The following is a 19,255-nucleotide window of genomic DNA, read 5'->3' as shown; positions in this document are numbered from 1 at the left end:
TAGGGTACAAAAAGCTCAAGCCATAAAGGAGTAGAGCTTACTGAATGAAAATTATCTTTAATACAGCTTGAACATTGCAACACTTCTAAAACTCTGAGGCTTAGAAAATTTACCCACAATGCACAGAGCTGCTAAATCATTATGGTGTAAAATACACAGTAAAAAAACCAACCCACCAGATAATATTTTCTAAGAAAAAGATAAACAGCCACATGAAAAATGACTACATTCTATAATCTGGCAATTCACATAAAACTCAAATGGCTGAAAGTATTTAAAGAGACACAACATTGTGCAAGGAACCGGGGTATGACATTCTAGTGAACATACACAACAGGCATTTGTGCCCAGGCAGCACAGGGAGTTTCCAGATGGGGTAGCACAGGATACAGGGTAGTTTAGACTACATTTGTAGGGCTCTGACAAGTACATATTATTGAATAAAAGTAAAAATATCAATTCCATATCTAACTAAATAAAAATATCTATTCAATGTCTAACTAAGGTGAGATGCAAAGTCTAGGAAAACCCTTAATATGCCACTGTATCATAGCTGCTCTCTCCTGTTCTTCCTATGTTCTTGAATTTATCTCATGGACTGAAGCCTGGATGAGAAACTTGCCTTTGTGCCTCCTGTACTCACCTGAAGCTGTTGATAAAACTGTATGATCTTTTCTTTCTGAGATGGCCAATGTTGAAAGCCTAATTGTTCTGTTGCAGTAGATATTGCTTTCTGAAAAGATATGAATATATTAATCTAAAGTGCATTACAACCTGATCATCTATCATCTATGCATCCATCCATTTATTTACCTATTGCAAGCTTGGGGACAGAACCCAGGGCCTTGCACAAACTCGCCCAATGGTCTACTGCTGTGCCACGCACCTCGCCCAAACTCTTAAATTGTCACTCTTTAGAACCTCTTAGCTACTTATTAATTATTGTAGTTTACAAGAGTATCTCTTTATTTTTTTAAGTTTATCAACTTCTGTTTTTGAGAATAATGAAAACCGCTATTTTTTTTCTCACCAGAAATGCGCAACACACAGAAAAATTTTATCTTCATAGACCTTTGGTAGCAAATTTATAACCCTTACCCTCAAACTAAGAATCCTCACTTTCATATTTACTAATATACAAAATCATATGCACAAACAACAAAAGTGGGCCCAGCATGTTGTGTTTACATTCAATGCATATATCGGTAACAAGAATAATCAAAGAAACCGTCAGCCTACGAGGAGTGGGGTGGGAAAAAGGAAGTACTGACGGGGGGTGGGGTGGGGGGAGAAGAGATGAAGGATGTGCTGGTGCACTTACATTTTAATTAAAATTATATCTTACGGAGTAGCTACAAATATTCATTTACCCTACATTAAAATAAAATATAAAAGGGCTTTGTATCTCTTTGTGATTCTAATCACCACTACAGGAGTTTTTGATTTTGTAATGATCAATTTTTCAATCAGAATGTTCTAAGATAATAAATAAAATTGATAAGATTATGATTTGCTTCCTTAAAATATCCAAAACAGGGAAAAAAAAAAACCAAACCATAAAACAACAACAAAACAGAAAGTCCAAGGGACCGTGTTTCCTTCTGAAGGAGGGCTTATCAACAGATGGCGACATCGGTGATTCTGTCTCCCAGTCACTCAGCAAAGGAGACATGGCACAGGACTACACAGCAGAGAAGGGCAACTCCTAGGCAAGGCCAAGAGAGGTAACCACTGAATGTTTAAAAGAACCTCACAAACAGGACTGGATGAGACCGTCACCTAAGACTCCCATCCTCGAGCAGTTCAGTCCCTAGCACGCTGATCTGGGTCAGGGAAAGAAGTCATCCGGACAGAATCAGACTCAGTGGGATACACAAGGAGTCACACAGTTACAACCATCCAGAGATGTCTGGACAACTCATCTCTTCTGGCTTACAGATCTTAACAGAGTTCTTACTTTAGATTGCTTTTGAATAAATCTATAATCTTGCTTTAAGTTACTCAGGACTATTATGTGATATTCCTTAGAGGGAATTTAAAAGAAATGGGGGAAGAAAGGAAGAGGGAGAGAAGAAAACGTAAAAGTGGAGTTCAAAAGATAAGAGGAATAGTTTGATTTACAGCAGATAAAACAGGCTTTGAGTCAAAAGCTAGAAAAGCCATCTAAAAGGGTAGTCATGTATGATAAAAGGCCAACTCGGCACAGTGTACAATAGGCAGAAAGGTATTTGTGCCCAGTATCTCGAAAGCTGTAGGGTAAATACTGATTGACTTCAAGGGAGAGATCCACTCCATCACAGCAACAGTAGAACACTGTAAACACACGCTACTTTCAGCAGTATGCAGAAATACCTAACAGAAATGTCAGAGGTAAACCACACTGGGAACCAAAAGGACCAGCAGACATTCAAAGACCACACCAACAGCTGCGAATGCATGCATGTGCTCCATAACAGCAGATGGAAGCTTATCCATACGCATCTTATAGCTGGCCCCAAAACAAGCATCAACAAATTAAAACAAAAGACATGGAAACCACATCAAATATCATTTTGACCACAACAGCACACAATCAGACAGCAGCAACAAGAGACACGTTGGATACAAACACATGACAAACACACGAAATGAAACTACTCACTCCACAAGAACCCAGGGGTTGTGTGCATGCAAGAGCCACTGGATGTGTGTCTGTGCATATCTATGTATGTGCGTGTGTCTGTGTCTCTGTGCATGTGCGTGCATGTGCATGTGCATGTGTGTAAGCCAGACAATAACTTTCAGGTGTTAGTTCTCTCCTTTCACTAGCAGGATCAGGGGATCAAACTCAAGTTGTTCGGCTTGACTGCAGGCCCCTCATCTACTGAATCATCTCGCTAGCCCAGAAGTTATAAAACTGATTTGGACAAATGATAGCAGCAACATAGTATGCCCAGAACTCTGTAATTAGAGCAAAAGTACAATGTAGAGAAGTTTATAGGAATCATCACCCACCACCAAAAGAACAGACTTCGGGAGCGGGAGAGATGGTTCAGTGGTTAAGAGCACTGGCTGCTCTTGCAGAGGACCTGGGTTCAATTCCCAGCACCCACATGGTGGCTCACAATGGTCTGTAATTCCAACTCCAGGGGATCTTACACCCTGTTCTGGCCACTGCAGACACCAGGCATGCACATGGTTTATAGAAATACATGTAGGCAAGATACCCAAACACATAAAAATAAAATTTAATTTAAAGAGATTTTAAATAAATAATAGTTACTTAAGGAATTAAAGAAAAACAACAACAAACAAACAAAAACCAAGCATAACTGAAATTCCAAGTTAGCAGTAAGAAAAAAAATGTTAAATAAATGCAGAAATAAGTAAAAATAAAGGTTAAGAATACAAATGATAGACAACATGAGTTTTAAATCCGTACATGAACACGAGTACACGTGTGATGGTGAACGTGTTCCCGTGTGCACACACTCTTAAGGAAGACAGAAGAGATCTGCCATTGGCTAGCTCTCACTATCTAGGCTCTTCTGCATGGCCAGGGAGTCTCGGGGGCCTCCTGTTTCCTCCTCTCCAGCAATGGGTTTTTAATGTGAGCCACCATGCCCGGATTTCTATGTGACTGAAAAGGAGCAAACGCAGACTTACAAGGCAAGCGCTTTATCAATTTAGCTATCAAGTAAAATGACAACAACAGAAACTTTAGCTAGATGAAGAAATGAGAAAAGTCATATAAATAAAAATAGAGACCAAAACGGGGACATTATGATAGATACAACCATAAAAAGGACCATTAGATAAAATTATAAGCAACTGCATGCCAACAAATAAGAAAAACAGAAGTGAACAAATTTCTAATCATATATCTTCCTCACTCACCATGACTGAGTGAGGAAAAGTTAGATGCCCAAGGAAACCCATAAAAATAAAGGATGAGATTGAATCAGTAATAAAATGTTTCCCATTAAAGCAAAGCCAGGGACCAGATGGTCCACTGCTGAAGTCTATCAAGCATTTAAAGAACTAACACTAATTCTTTTCAAATGCTTCTTTTAAAATTGTGAAGGGAAAGAACTCTTCCAAATTCCTTACTTGAGGAATACGGCTGCAAAAGCCCTGAATAAAATTCTAGCAAATGAGACCCAACAGCACCTTCAAAAGATGTCCCACTGGGACCTGTTATGATTCACGCTGGACATGTAGGACACTATGCATGCAGTGAGTGTCCTCACATGAATACAACAAGGGAGCAAAGCCATGCTGTCTGTCACCCCGACAAACACGGGAAAAGCATGTGCTTGGAGGAAATTCTAGTCTTACAAATTCTCATTATTAAAAAAGAAAACCGAAGATATCAAAATATCACTATTTGCAAATGATATGATAGTATATATAAGTGACCCCAAAAATTCCACCAGAGAACTCCTAAACCTGATAAACAGCTTCAGTGCAGTAGCTGGATATAAGATTAACTCAAATAAATCAATGGCCTTTCTCTACACAAATGATAAATGGACTGAGAAAGAAATTAGGAAAACAACACCCTTCACAATAGTCACAAATAATATAAAATGGTGTGACTTTGGTGTGACTCTTACTAAGAAAGTGAAAGATCCGTATGATAAGAACTTCAAGTCTCTGAAGAAAGAAATTCAAGAAGATCTCAGAAGATGGAAAGATCTCCCATGCTCATGGATTGGCAGGATTAATATAGTAAAAATGGCTATCCTGCCAAAAGCAATCTACAAATTCAATGCAATCCCCATCAAAATCCCAACTCAATTCTTCACTGAGATAGAAAGGGCAATTTTCAAATCCATCTGGAAAAATAAAAAAAACCTAGGAAAGCAAAAACTATTCTCAACGATAAAAGAACCTCTGGTGGAATGACCATGCCTGACCTCAAGCTGTACTACAGAGCAATTGTGATAAAAACTGCATGGTACTTGTACAGTGACAGACAGGTAGATCAATGGAATAGATTTGAAGACCCAGAAATGAATCCACACACCTATGGTCACTTGATCTTTGACATGGGAGCTAAAACCATTCAGTGGAAAAAAGACAGCATTTTCAACAAATGGTGCTGGCACAACTTGGCAGTTATCATGTAGAAGAATGCAAATTGATCCATTCTTATATCCTTGTACAAAGCTCAAGTTTAAGTGGATCAAAGACCTCCACATAAGACCAGAGACACTGAAATTAATAGAGGAGAAAGTGGAGAAAGTCCTCGAAGATATGGGCACAGGGGAAAAATTCCTAAACAGAACAGCAATGGCTTGTGCTGTAAGATCATAAAATTGCTAAGCCTCTGTAAGGCAAAAGACACTGTCAATAAGACAAAAAGGCCACTAGCAGATTGGGAAAGGATTTTTACCAATCCTAAATCNGATANGGGACTAATATCCAATATATACAAAGAGCTCAAGAAGCTGGACTTCAGAAATTCAAATAAACCCAATAAAAATGGGGTACAGAGCTAAACAAAGAATTCCCAACTGAGGAATACCGAATGACTGAGAAAAAATGTTCAACACCCTTAATCATCAGGGAAATGCAAATCAAAACAACATTGAGATTCCACCTCACATCAGTCAGAATGGCTAAGATCAAAAATTCAGGTGACAGCAGATGCTAGCGAGGATGTGGAGAAAGAGGAACACTCCTTCATTGTTGGTGGGATTGCAAGCTGGTACAACCACTCTGGAAGTCAGTCTGGAGGTTCCTCAGAAAATTGGACATAATACTAATGGAATATCCAGCAATACCTCTCCTGGGAATATACCCAGAAGAAGTTCCAACTGGTAATAAGAACACATGCTCCACTATGTTCATAGCAGCCTTATTTATAATAGACAGTAGCTGGAAAGAACCTAGATGTCCCTTAACAGAGGAATGGATACAGAAAATGTGGTACATTTACACAATGGAGTACTACTCAGCTATTAAAAAATGAATTTATGAAATTCATAGCCAAATGGATGGTCCTGGAGGGCATCATCCTGAGTGAGGTAACACAATCACAAAGAAACTCACACAATATCTACTCACTGATAAGTGGATATTAGCCCAGAAACATAGAACACTCAAGATACAATTTGCAAAACACAAGAAAATCAAGAAGAGGGAAGAACAATGGGTGGATACTTCCTTCCTCCTTAGAATAGGGAACAAAATACCCATGAAAGGAGTTACAGAGACAAAGTTTGGAGCTAAGACAAAAGGATGGACTAGCCAGAGACTACCCCACCCGGGGATCCATCCCATAATCAGCCACCAAACCCAGACACTATTGCATATGCCAGCAAGATTTTGCTGAAGGGACCCTGGTATAGCTGTCTCGTATGAGGCTATGTAAGTGCCTGGCAAATACAGAAGTGGATGCTCACAGTCATCTATAAGATGGAACACAGAGCCCCCAATGGAGAAGCTAGAGAAAGCACCCAAGGAGCTGAAGGGGTGTGCAACCCTATAGGTGGAACAACAATATGAACTAACCAGTACCTCCAGAGCTCGTGTCTTTAGCTGCATATGTAGCAGAAGATGGCCTAGTCGGCCATCACTGGGAAGAGAGGCCCCTTGGTATTGCAAACTTTATATGCCCTAGTACAGGGGAATGCCAGGGCCAAGAAGCAGGAGTGGGTGGGTAGGGGAGCAGGGTGGAGGGAAGGTAAAGGGAACTTTCAGGATAGTATTTGCAATGTATATAAAGAAAATATCTAATAAAAAAAGAAAAGTAATAAAAACAACAACAGCAATAACAAAAAAACCTTAAAGATGTGATAATCCATCCTCTTATATGACGGTGGACGCCTAATATATACTTAGATTTTCAGTTATCTGCTTTGCTATGTAACTCATATTAATCATTATCACAAAATGTTTGATTGAAGTTTCTTGAAGCTTCTACTTAAAACATTTCATTATGAAAAGAATTGTATCTCAATTTCGAGTACTTTCCTGCAATACCAAATAAAAGAAAATATGTGGAAATTTTTTAGCATTTTATGCTTTATAAATTGTTTGTAATACATATAAAAAAGAGTAATCTCTCTAGAGTAAAAAGTTAATACTGAAGTGTTCATCTTGCACACACTTTCAATGGCTTCTCTAATTGGAAAAACTAGATACAGAATATACTTAAAAATACAAGGTACACATAAAATATACATATATTGATTATGTTCCAGGCATCTCAACTAAGAAAAATTAGAAATGAGAACTTAGAATGTCGCAAAGAAATGAAAAATGTTTGCTATATTAGATACATGATTTGAATGTTTGACAATATGTGCATGTATTTAATATCACATTTGTACCAAAAAAAACCATATGTAATAGAATTCACCAATTAAAAGCAAAACAAGAATAAAAAAAAAAGAAAACTAAATGAACTAAAAAATAAAACTTACTCCAAAAGATGCAAGCCACAGAAGACGTCAGAAAAATATTTCAAACTTTAAAAGAGATAGCAAGGCATTTGGAAGCAGAAGGTGGATTAAATCAAAGGCTGGTTCATTAAGAAAATAATAATGTGTTGGATTAGATGGCTGGATGGTCTAAGGGAAAAAAAGCCTACTGTAGGAAAGTAGGTAACAGGAACAATCTCAAAAGCATGGACTTGAGAGAATCAACTCCATAGTAATCCATTCTAAAACAGGAGTGAAACAGTCGAGTTGAACAATGCCATTCTTAGGAGACCCACAGTGATTAAGACAAACTAATTTTCAGGCCATAATGGACCGATTATAATAAAAAACAAATATAAGCTTTGAATGGTTTTCAAGAGAAATTCTTGTGATCCTTCCCACATTATGTATGTCATGTTTGCCACATGCTTCATATGTGCTAGCACTTAGTATGTAACCTGTGAATGCTGTCATGTTGATTACATATCCTACTGATATATTAAAAGCAGCAATTATAAAGCTGCTTAGATGGAACTTCCTGAGATAACTAAGAAACAAAACAAAACAAAACAAAACAACCCCCCTCTCAAGTCAGGTCAGAGTCTGGAAGGCTGGGAGACAGGAAGTAGGTGGGAGCAGGAAGTGCAGGCTGTGGTGGAAGGGTGACCTGGCTGCCGGGTGGAGGAGCCAGTTTTTGTCAAAATAATCTTGACTTGGTACTTAAGGCGATCCAGTTCAACACTGGCTTTGCCTGTGCACTCACACACGTCTTAGGGGAGCAACTTGGGGAACCTTGTGGAAACACCCAGAATGCAGTAAACACACATGGACAAAACGGTTAAATTCTCCTAAACATAGGGAGTCATCTCAGCTATTACAGGGGAACCCAGCACCATCACTTAAGGAGAACTCAACACAAAGCACCCCCACTATCATTTGCTTTTTCATCAGTCATAGTGTGCTTAAAGCTCCTTCCACGCCCCTGGGGGAGGGAGAGTGGACATGCCTGCAAAGCGCTTTTATCCTCAAGTCCTGTCATCTACTCCCCACGAGTAGAGTATTTCAGAAAGAGTCACTGGATTTAAGCCCACACAGATTCTACCTCCACATGACCTGGTACTATTTCCCAGGGTCTCATTACCTCCAAGGTAAGGTGATTTATTTTTGAAACCGTTATTCTAGGAAAAACATCTTCTATGATCTTTTCGAAAGGTAGGACATCTTCTGGAAGGAACTTGGCCAAACTGGCTTCTCGGATGGCCTCGATCAGGATAAGGGACTCCTCTAACTCAGAGAGGTGCTCACTGCCACCACTGCAGCAGTTGGAGAGAGCAAGCATGAACAGGTTAGAAGACTGTTCTTTGAGCACGAAATACCCAGCTTGTAAGCATTTTCCCCCCTTTTATTATTCTTTCTAAGGTGCTGATCTCGTTCAGTTCTGTCTTTTGGTACCACAGGACCCTGTCAGTCCATCCTACTGAGGTGCCGCAGCAGCTTCCCAGTCATCCTTAATTAAAATTCTACAAATTACCAGCCCAGTGGTATGTAGCTCTCCAGACCTCACACTAAACTCACAATTCACTGACCATTTATGCTCCAGTATCTTCTTTTCTGTCATTATTAGAACTGTCTTCAAGGTCCTCAAGCCAAAATCATAATGTTCCTAAAATACAGTATTCAATATTTGAGTTACTAACCATTTTCAAGGAAAAATAGAATCATTTACAACAATTACATGCATAATTAATAATCAGATATTTTTTTCCTGCTTTTTTGAGACAGGGTCTCTTTGTGTAACCCTGGATATCCTGGAGCTCACTATGTAGCTCAGGCTGGCCTCAAACTGATAGCAATCCATTTGCCTCTGCCTCCTAAGTACTGGGGTTAAAGGTGTACAACACCACTGCTGGGCTTACAGCCATCTATTCTAGAAAAGGAATTATCCAGAAACCTTAATTCTACCTCTAGGGTTCTTATTTCTCTTCCACGTCAGTGCCAAGAAAGTCCCTTTGCCCTGTTCTTGTCCTTCCTTCATCCCTCCCTTTCCCCAGAGTTTTACTATGTTACCCAGCCTGGCCTTGAACTCTTGGACTCAGACCTTCCCACTGTTTCAGTCTCTCCAGTTCCGAGGACTACAGGCTGCATTTACTGCGCTCAAGAGAAGTCCCTTTTTGAGAGGAAGGTTATTAAGTGTAAAAGTGTCTGAGAACTGGGAAGAGGAACTATGAGAATAATTTTAGGGAAAGGATGACTTTGGAGATAATGCTGTTAGCTGTCTAAACCACGTTGGGTTAGAAACAAATACTCAAATCCCAGAACCATTCTCAAAAAGGTGTGCGACTCAAGTCAGCAGTACCAGGAGTGGAGGGTACTAAAGCAGTGCTCAGTGGTGAACTGAAGCACAGAGTCACACCAAGGATCAGGCACAGGACCCGTGCTTTCACAAGTTCTACCAATCACTGAGGTGCACAAAGAGCTGGAGAGCACTGGGGTGGAGGCTGGTATCCACACGGAGAGGGAGCACGTGTGGCCTGAAATAACACAGATGGTGTCACTGTCCCTCGACCGTGGAGGTGAGGCCGAGGACCCTGGATGCCTAGCTACAGTGAACACAGTAATTCCCATTTCATGGTGGGTCTGGTCTTGCTGATTCCTAGTCAATAGCAGAAATGCCTTTGAGTCTCATTTCCATAACCAGCCTTAAGTCTTTGGAGAGAGGCAGTTCCTCACCTGTTTTGAGAGCTGCTTGTCAGCTAAATCATAAAGGTGAACTATCTTTCCAGACAGTGATCGTGAAGATTTGAAGCCATATGAAAACAGAATTACTTCAGTGATCATTTTATAGTGGGGCACCATTATCGACACTAAGCGGAACAGATATTTTAAGTTATCTGGGATTTCAACCCGGCCTGTAGTCCTAAAGAGGAAAAGGAAAACAGCAACAACAATAATAAAAATCCTACCATGCTTTGTAGTTTTTCAAATTCAAAACTATATTGCTTTGCCCTCAAATAATTCTATTGGCTTTTTGTGTGACCCTTACATGAAAATTAATTTATATTGAGGTTTTTACCTTTCATCCCATGAGCATGCTGGTCTAAAATACTCCCTGTCTCTCATCCTATGGCTCAGCTCAGCTCTTTCTGACTCCTTGGGCTATTGTGGTACCTATTCATATGTCTGACGAACCTAGCCTTAAGTCAGAGACCCATGTGCACAGGGCAGAGATGTATCTAGTCACAAAAAGAGCCATTTGTGCCAGCTCCATGAGATGGGATTCATACTTGGCACTATTCTGAGAGTCAAGAACCTGTGGCTGGACCTGTGACAGAGCCAGGAAAGCCTCTTGAAAATACTCTGCACACTGTTAAATTGACTCCTCATGACTTATCCTTATAGATGGGTGCACTTGGACCCTCATCAGAGAAACATCTTATGAGAACATGGTGATGGACACAGATACAACTGGTCTAGCTTCAGAGAGCAAGAGACTGAAGAACACTCAGCCATAAGTAGACATCAGTATAACACCCCATACCCGGAGGCTTGGGGATTACAATAGAAGAAGAGGTGGCAAGATTGCTAGAAGCACTCTGGGGCACCCCCAGGTACCCTAAACAGTCTGCTATCCCAGGGGGACCTCCATTCTCCCCACTTTCATGAGACCTGTGGATCCTGAGCCACACAGGCTAGCTTCTCTTCCCCTACCCACCTTCCCTGTTGAGTCTTTTGGGGGTACCTGAGATGTCCTGAGCAGTCTGGTATCCCCAGTGGACCTCTATACTTCTGTCACCTCTCGACCCACTTCAGACATGTTTATCAGGAACCATACAGCCAAAGAATACCCATCAAAGGCCCAGCACACCAGGACCCCCTTCCCAATATCTACTACAACAGGAGCATCCAGGGCCCAAAACCATCCATAAGGCTAAAGGCCCTTGAAAGAATACAAACAACAAAAGCCAGGGCAACATAGCACCTTCAGAGCAAAGCTACTCTTCCACTGCAAGCTCTGACTATGCTAACACAATCAAAGTACAAGAAAATGACCTTAATTCAATCTTATAAAGATGATAGAGGCCTTAAAATCCCTTAAAGAAACACAGGAAAATACAATCAACCAGGTGCAGGAAGTGAATCAAACTGTTTAAGAACAGAAAATGTGAGTAGAAGCAATAAAGAAAATACAAACTGAGGGAATCCTGGAGATGGAAAACCTAGGGAAGAAAACAGGAACAACAGATGCAAGCATCACCAACAAAATACAGAAGATGGAAGAGAGAATCTTAGGCATAAAAGATACAATAGAAGAAATTGATACATCAAAGAAAAAGTTAAATCTAAAAAACTCCTGACACAAATCCTCCAGGAAATCTGGTAAACCGTGAAAATCCCTAACCTAATAATAATAGGAAGAGAAGAAGGTGAAGAGTCCCAGCTCTAAGGCCCAGAAAATATTTTCTAGAAAATCATAGAAGAAAACTTTCCTAAAGAATGCATGAATTATACCCAACTTCTCAACAGAGACTCTAAAAGGGCCTAAACAGATATCTTGCAACCTCTAAAAAACCACAAATGCCAACCTAGACTACTATACCCAGCAACACTCTCAATAACCATATATGAAGAAAACAAGATACTTCAAGAAAAATCCAAATTTAAGCAAAATCTATCCACAAATCCAGCCCTACGAAATATACTAGAAGGAAAACTCCAACCCAAGGAAGACAACTACATCCAAGAAAACACAAGAAATAAATAACTCCATACTAGCCAAAACAAGGGAAGCACACACAATCACACACACACAAACTACCACCACCAACATCCAAATAACAGGAATTAACAATCACTGGTCATCAATATCTCTCAACATCAATGGATTTAATTCCCCAATAAAAAGACATGGGCCATCTGATAAAAGGCTAATATCCAATATATACAAAGAACCCAAGAAGTTAGACTCCAGAAAACCAAGTAACCCTATTAAAAATGGGGTACAGAGCTAAACAAAGAATTCTCACCTAAGGAATACCAAAAGGCTGAGAAGCACCTAAAAAAATGTTCAGCATTAGTCATCAGGGAAATGCAAATCAAAACAACCCGGAGATTCCACCTCACACCAGTCAGAATGGCTAAGATTAAAAACTCAGGTGACAGTACATGCTGGAGAGGATGTGGAGAAAGATGAACACTCCTCCATTGCTGGTGGGATTGCAAGCTGGTACAACCATTCTGGAAATCAGTTTGGCAGCTCCTTAGAAAATTGGACATAGTACTACCTGAGGACCCAGTAATACCACTTCTGGGCATATACCTAGAAGATGCTCCAACAGGTAATAAGGACACCTATTCCACTATGTTCAAAGCAGCCTTATTTATAATATCTAGAAGGCTGGAAGGAACCCAGATGTCCCTCAACAGAGGAATGGATACAGAAAATGTGGTACATTTACACAAAGGAGTACTACTCAGCTATTTAAAACAATGAATTTATTAAATTCTTAGGCAAATGGATGGGTCTGGAGGATATTATTCTGAGTGAGGTAACCCAACCACAAAAGAACACACATGATATGCAGTCACTGATAAGTGGATATTAGCCCAGAAGCTTGGAATACCCAAGATACAATTCACAAAACACATGAAACTCAAGAAGAAGGAAGACCAAAGTGTGGATACTATGATCCTTCTTAGAAGGGGGAATAAAATACCTTTGGAAGGAGTTACAGAGACAAAGTGTGGAGCAGAGACAGAAGGAATGATCATCCAGAGACTGCTCCACCTGGGGATCCATCCCATATACAACCACCAAACTCAGATACTATCGTGGATGCCAACAAATACTTGCTGACAGAATCCGATATAGCTGTCTCCTGAGTGGCTCTGCCAGTGCCTTCTGACAAAGTGCCTTCTGAGCATCCACAAAGGTGGATGCTCACAGCCATCCATTGGACTGAGCACAGGGTCCCCAATGAAGGAGCTAGAGAAAGTACCCAAGAAGTTGAAGGGGTTTGCAGTCCCATAGGAGGAACAACAATATGAACTAACCAGTACCCCCAGAGCTCCCAGAGACTAAACCACCAACCAAAGAGTACACAGGGTGGGACTCATGGCTCCAGCTGCATATGTAGCAGAGGATGGCTTTATCTTGCATCAATGAAAGGAGAGGTCCTTGGTCCTGTGAAGGCTCTATGCCCCAGTGTAGGGGAATGCCAGGGCTAGGAAGCAGGAATGGGTGGGTTGGTGAGCAGGGAGAAGTGGAGAGGGGATGGGGAGTTTCAGAGGGGAAACCTGGAAAGGGGATAACATTTGAAATGTAAATAAAGAAAATATCTAATAAAAAAAAAAGGACACAGGCTAACAGACTGGATGTAAAAACAGGATCCATCATTCTGCTACATACAAAAAACACACCTCAGCAATAAGGTCAGATATTACCTCAGAGAAAAGGGCTAGAAAAAAGTTTTCCAAGCAAATGGACCCGAGAAGCAAGCTGGAATAGGCATTCCAATATCCAATAAAATAGACTTTCAACCAAAATTAATCAAAAGCAGCAAGGAAGGACACTTCATATTCATCAAAGGAAAAACATCTTCCAAGATGTTCATTTTAATTCTGAACATCTATGCCTCAAACACAGGAGCACCCACATTTGTAAAATAAGCATTGCTAAAGCTTAAATTGCACATTGAACCCCACACATTAATAATGGGAGACTTCAACACCCCACTTTCACCAACTGACAGGTCATTCAGACCAAAACCGAACAGAAAAATACTGAAACTAATATACATTATGAGTCAAATGGACCTAACAAACATCTATAGAATATTTCACCCAAACACAAAAGAATATACCTTCTTCTCAGCACCTCATGGATCCTTCTCCAAAATTGTTGATATAGTCAGTCACAAAGCAAGCCTTAACAGATACAAGAAAATTGAAATAATGCCGTGTATCTTATCAAACCACTAATGGATTTCTTTAAAAAAAATAAAATAAAAATAATTTTAAAAAGGGGACTTCAGAAACACCAGAAAGCCTACACACTCATGGGAATAGAACAACTTTCTACTCAATGATTTCTGGGTCAGAGAAGAAATTAAAGACTTTCTAGAATTCAATGAAAATGAAGGCACAATATACCTGTAATGGTTTGTATATCCTTGGACCAGGGAGTGGCACCATCTGGAAGTGTGGCCTTGTTGGAATAGGTGTGACCTGGTCAGAATGGGTGTGTCACTGTGGGTGCGGGCATAAGATCCTCACCCTAGTTGCCTGGAAGTCAGTCTTCCACTAGCAGCCTTTGAATGAAGACGTAGAACTCTCAGCTCTACCTGCGCCATGCCTGCCTGGATACTGCCATGCTCCCACCTTGATGATAATGGACTGAACCTCTGAATCTGTAAGCCAGCCCCAATTAAATGTTGTTTTATTAAGACTTGCCTTGGTCATGGTGTCTGTTCACAGCAGTAAAACCCTAACTAAGACAATACCCAAATTTATGAAACACAATGAAAGTAGTGCTAAGAGGAAAGTTCACAGCACTAAGTACCTCCATAAAGAAATTAGAAAGTTCTCATACTAGCAATTTAAAAGTACACCTGAAAGCTCTAGAAAAAAGAAGCAAGCACACTGAAGAGGAGTAGAAGGCAGGAAATAAGCAAAATCAGGGCTGAAACCAATCAATTAGAGAACAAAGAAAACAATACAAAGAATCAATAAAAACCAAGAGCTGGTTCTTTGAGAAAATCAAGAAGATAGACAAACCTTTAGCCAAACTAACAAAAAGGCAATACTATTCCACAAAATAGAAACAGAAGGAACACTGCCAAATTCATTCTATGACATACAGTCACCCATATATGTAAACCACACAAGAACTCAACAAAGAAAGAAAATTCTAGACAAATTTCTCTGATGAATATCAATGCCAAACATAATTCAATACTCGCAAATCAAATCCAGGACCACATCAAAAACATCATCTACAGTGATCAAGTAGGCTTCATCCTAGGGATGCAGGGATGGTTCAAGATACAAAAATCCATCAACATAGTCCACCATATAAACAAACTGAAAGAAAAAAATAATCACATGATCATATCATTTGAGGCTGAAAAAGCCTTTGACAAAATCCAACACCCTTTCATGTTGAAAGTATTAGAGAGATCAGGAATACAAGGCACATGCTTAAACATAATAAAAGCAACATACAGCATACCAGTAGCCAACATCAAACTAAATGGAGAGAAACTTAAAGAAATTCCACTAAAATCAAGGACAAGACAAGGGTGCTCACTCTCTCCCTATCTATATTGAATAATATAGTACTTGAAGTTCTAGCCAGAGCAATAAGACAACTAAAGGAAATCAAGGGGATACAAATTGGAAAGGAAGAAGTCAACATACTTACCATTTGTGGATGATATAATATACATAAGCAACCTCAAAAATTCGACCAGAGAACTTCCACAGCTGATAAACACCTTCAGCAAAGTAGCTGGATACAAAATTAACTCAAAGAAATCTGTAGCCCTCATTTATACAAATGAAAACCAGGCTGAGAAAGAAATTAGGGGAAAAAAACCACCTTTTACATTAGCCATGAATAGTATAAAATATCCTGGTGTAACTCCAACCAAGCAAGTGAAAGACCTATATGTCAAGAACTTCAAGTCTGTGAAGAAAGAAACTGGGGAAGGTATCAAAAGATGGAAATATCTCCCTCATGGATCGGTAGGATTAACATATTGAAAATGGCCGGCTTAACAAAAGCAATGTGCAGATTCAGTGCAATTTCCATCCATATTCCAACATAATATTTACTGACCTTGAAAGAACAATTCTCAACTTCCTATTGAAAAACAAAACAAAACAAAACAAAAAAAAACCCAGGATAGCAAAAACAATCATGAACAATAAAAGAATTTCTGGAGGTATCACTATCTCTGATCTCAAGCTATACTACAGAGCAATAGTGATAAAAAACTGCATGGTACTGGTACAGAAACAGACACACTGATCAATGGGATAGAATTGAAGACCCTCAAATAAACCCACACAGCTATGGACACTTGATTTTTGACAAAAAGGCAAAAGTATACAATGGAAAAAAAGAAACCATCTTCAACAAATGGTGCTGGGCTAACTGAATGTCTGTATGTAAAAGAATGCACATAGATTCATATCTCTCACCCAGCACAAAAGTCCAAGTGGATAAAATACCTCAACATAAAACTGGATATACTAAATCTAACAGAACAGAGAGTGGGGAATAGCCTTGAACTCCCTGGTACAGGAGACAACTTCCTGAACTGAACACCAATGGCTCTAAGATCAACAATTGATAAATGGGGCCTCATGAAACTGAAAAGCTTCTGTAAGGCAAAGGACATAGTCAATAGGACAAAATGGCAGCCTACAGATTGGGAGACGATCTTCACCAACTCTACATCCAACAGACAGCTAATATACAAAATTTATAAAGAATGTGAGAAATTACAAACCAACGATCCAAATAACCTAATTTAAAACTGTGGTACAGAGTTAAATGGAGAATTCTCAACAGACGAATCTTGAATGGCTGAGAAGCACTTAAAGAATGTTCAACGTCCATAGTCATCAGTTGCAAATCAAAATGACCCTGAGATTTCATCTTACACTGGTTAGAATGGCTAAGATCAAAAACTCAAGTGACAGCACATACTGGCAAGGAGGATGTGGAGCGAGGGGAACATTCCTCCATTGCTGTGGGAATACAAACTTGTAGAATCACTTTGGAAATTAACTTGGGGGCTTCTCAGAAAACTGGAAATAGTTCTACCTCAAGACCTAGCTACACCATTCCTGGGCATAGACCCAAAAGATGTTTCACCATCCCTCAGAGACACTTGCTCAACTATGTTCATAGTAGCTTTACTTTTAATAACCAGAACTAGCAACAACCTAGATGTTCCTCAACTGAAGAATGGATAAAGAAAATGTACATCTACACAAAGTACTTACTGTTCAGCTATTAAAAGCAAAGACATCGTGAGTCTTGCAGGGAAATGGATAGAACTTGAGAATATCATCCTGAGTGAGGAAACCCAAAGGACTGAGGTAATGCCAAGGAGTGAGGTAATGTAAAGGGACCCCATGGTGTGTACTCGCTTGTAAGTGACCATTAGCCATAAAGTACAAGACAGCCCCAAAGAAGCGAAACAGGAAGGAAAGCCCAAGTAAGGAAGCTTGAATCTCACTTAGAAGGGGGAATAAAATCGTTATAGGAGGCAGATGGAGGGAGAGAGCTGGGTGGGAGAGGAGGTGGGAGGGAAAGGAGGGGTCCAGGATCAGGTTTGGAGGAAACAGGAGTGATGACCATATAGCCATATGAATGAATGCAACTGCAACTGAAGTTTTAAAAATTCAATTTTTTGAGAATTCCATACATTACATTCTGATCCCACTCCCTCCCTTTACCCTGACACCTCCCAGATCCTTTCCTCATTCTATACCCACATTTTAAAAAAGAGATGCTGAAGGATGAACAATGTATAACAACCACACCCACAGGTAAGACTAGAGAAAGGGATTTTAGCCCATGTCTCCTCCTATGAGACTCTCATACTTACCCAGGATTTATGGTGATAAGCACTGCACATGACATATTGATCCGTATTTCTCTACCATCCAGTACGAACCTAAAAAGCAGTAAAACGTCCATCACTAAAGGCATTCCTTTAGGCCCAAGGGTATCACAACTCCATTGAACCAGGGCATTTTCTTAAGGCTGTATTGCATTTAAATCCAAACAAAACATCCTTAAAACAACAATGCAGGGAGAGGAAGAGGAGGAGGAAGCTTATTTGGAGCCAAAGTTAAGATCTGCTGGGATCGTATCTAAAGATGTCTGACAAGATTTTGGAAGTGGACACTGGAAGGGATCCGCAGATGAATTGATTCACACAGAGAAGAGACCCTAGGAAGACCTCACTCACTGAGCTGGGCCTGGAAGCCTCACCAGAACAGCCGGCAGAGCATAGAGCTCATACTGGGAACACAGCCCATTTTCAACCTGCCTTTCTTGAGTTAAAACATACTGGGAGAGATGGCTCAGCACAGAGTCCCAGCCCATGGCGGCTCACAATGGTCTGTAACTTAAGTTTGAGGGTATTAAATGGCTGTGGTGCACAGACACATATGTAGGCAAAACAGCCATAAAACAATAGTAGATAAAATCTCAAAGATTAAAAAAAAATTTGTTTGGGCAACTGTGAGGCAGATGCTCTGCCAAAGACACCAGTCTGCTGTCATTGGCAACAGTTGCAAAGACACTGGCAAGAGTTTCTGGAGTAATTTCTTACCAAAGAGGGTAGTTAAAGCCTGAGAGGCAGAGGAACCAGGATAAAACCAGGACAGTCCCTGGATGTAACTCTCTGCAGAGTTGAAGATGCAGAGAAGGGCAGTAAAATGTGCCTCACTGTGCCCCCATCTCTACCTACAGATCTGTAAGCCCTGGAACCTAATGAATCCCATCCAAGTAAAGCCACAAGTGAGCATCTGTTGGCATGTGTTAGACATATCACACTACTAAAGATCCATTCGTTGAACCCACACACCTATGGTCACTTGATCTTTGACAAAGGAGAAACCATCCAGTGGGGGAAAAACAACAGCATTTTCAACAAGTGGTGATGGCACAACTGGCGATTAGCATGTAGAAGAATGCGAATTGATCCATTCCTATCTCCTTGTACAAAGCTCAAGTCTAAGTGGATCAAGGAACTCCACATAAAACCAGAGACACTGAAACTTATAGAGGAGAAAGTGGGGAAAAGCCTTGAAGATATGGGCACAGG

General features: G+C 40.1%; 1 protein-coding gene across 4 annotated transcripts in view; it reads right to left on the bottom strand.

Moving 5' to 3' along the window:
* Dnah14 (dynein axonemal heavy chain 14) overlaps window positions 1-19,255 on the bottom strand; it is a 242,827-nt gene that overhangs the window by 141,131 nt on the left and 82,441 nt on the right. For all 4 annotated transcript variants that reach the window (XM_021185047.2, XM_029480568.1, XM_029480569.1 and 1 more), the window contains exons 32-36: window positions 18,029-18,097; window positions 10,140-10,326; window positions 8,996-9,072; window positions 8,551-8,722; window positions 644-733 (exon numbers count right to left, since the gene is read on the bottom strand). In XM_021185047.2, coding sequence (XP_021040706.1) covers window positions 644-733; window positions 8,551-8,722; window positions 8,996-9,072; window positions 10,140-10,326; window positions 18,029-18,097 — 595 coding nt within the window. The remainder of the gene's footprint in view (window positions 1-643; window positions 734-8,550; window positions 8,723-8,995; window positions 9,073-10,139; window positions 10,327-18,028; window positions 18,098-19,255) is intronic.

Source organism: Mus caroli, chromosome 1, assembly GCF_900094665.2.
Source record: "Mus caroli chromosome 1, CAROLI_EIJ_v1.1, whole genome shotgun sequence".
NCBI lineage: Eukaryota > Metazoa > Chordata > Mammalia > Rodentia > Muridae > Mus > Mus caroli.
Note: the sequence above shows the minus strand (reverse complement) of the source record. Positions and strands in the feature narration are given on the sequence as shown.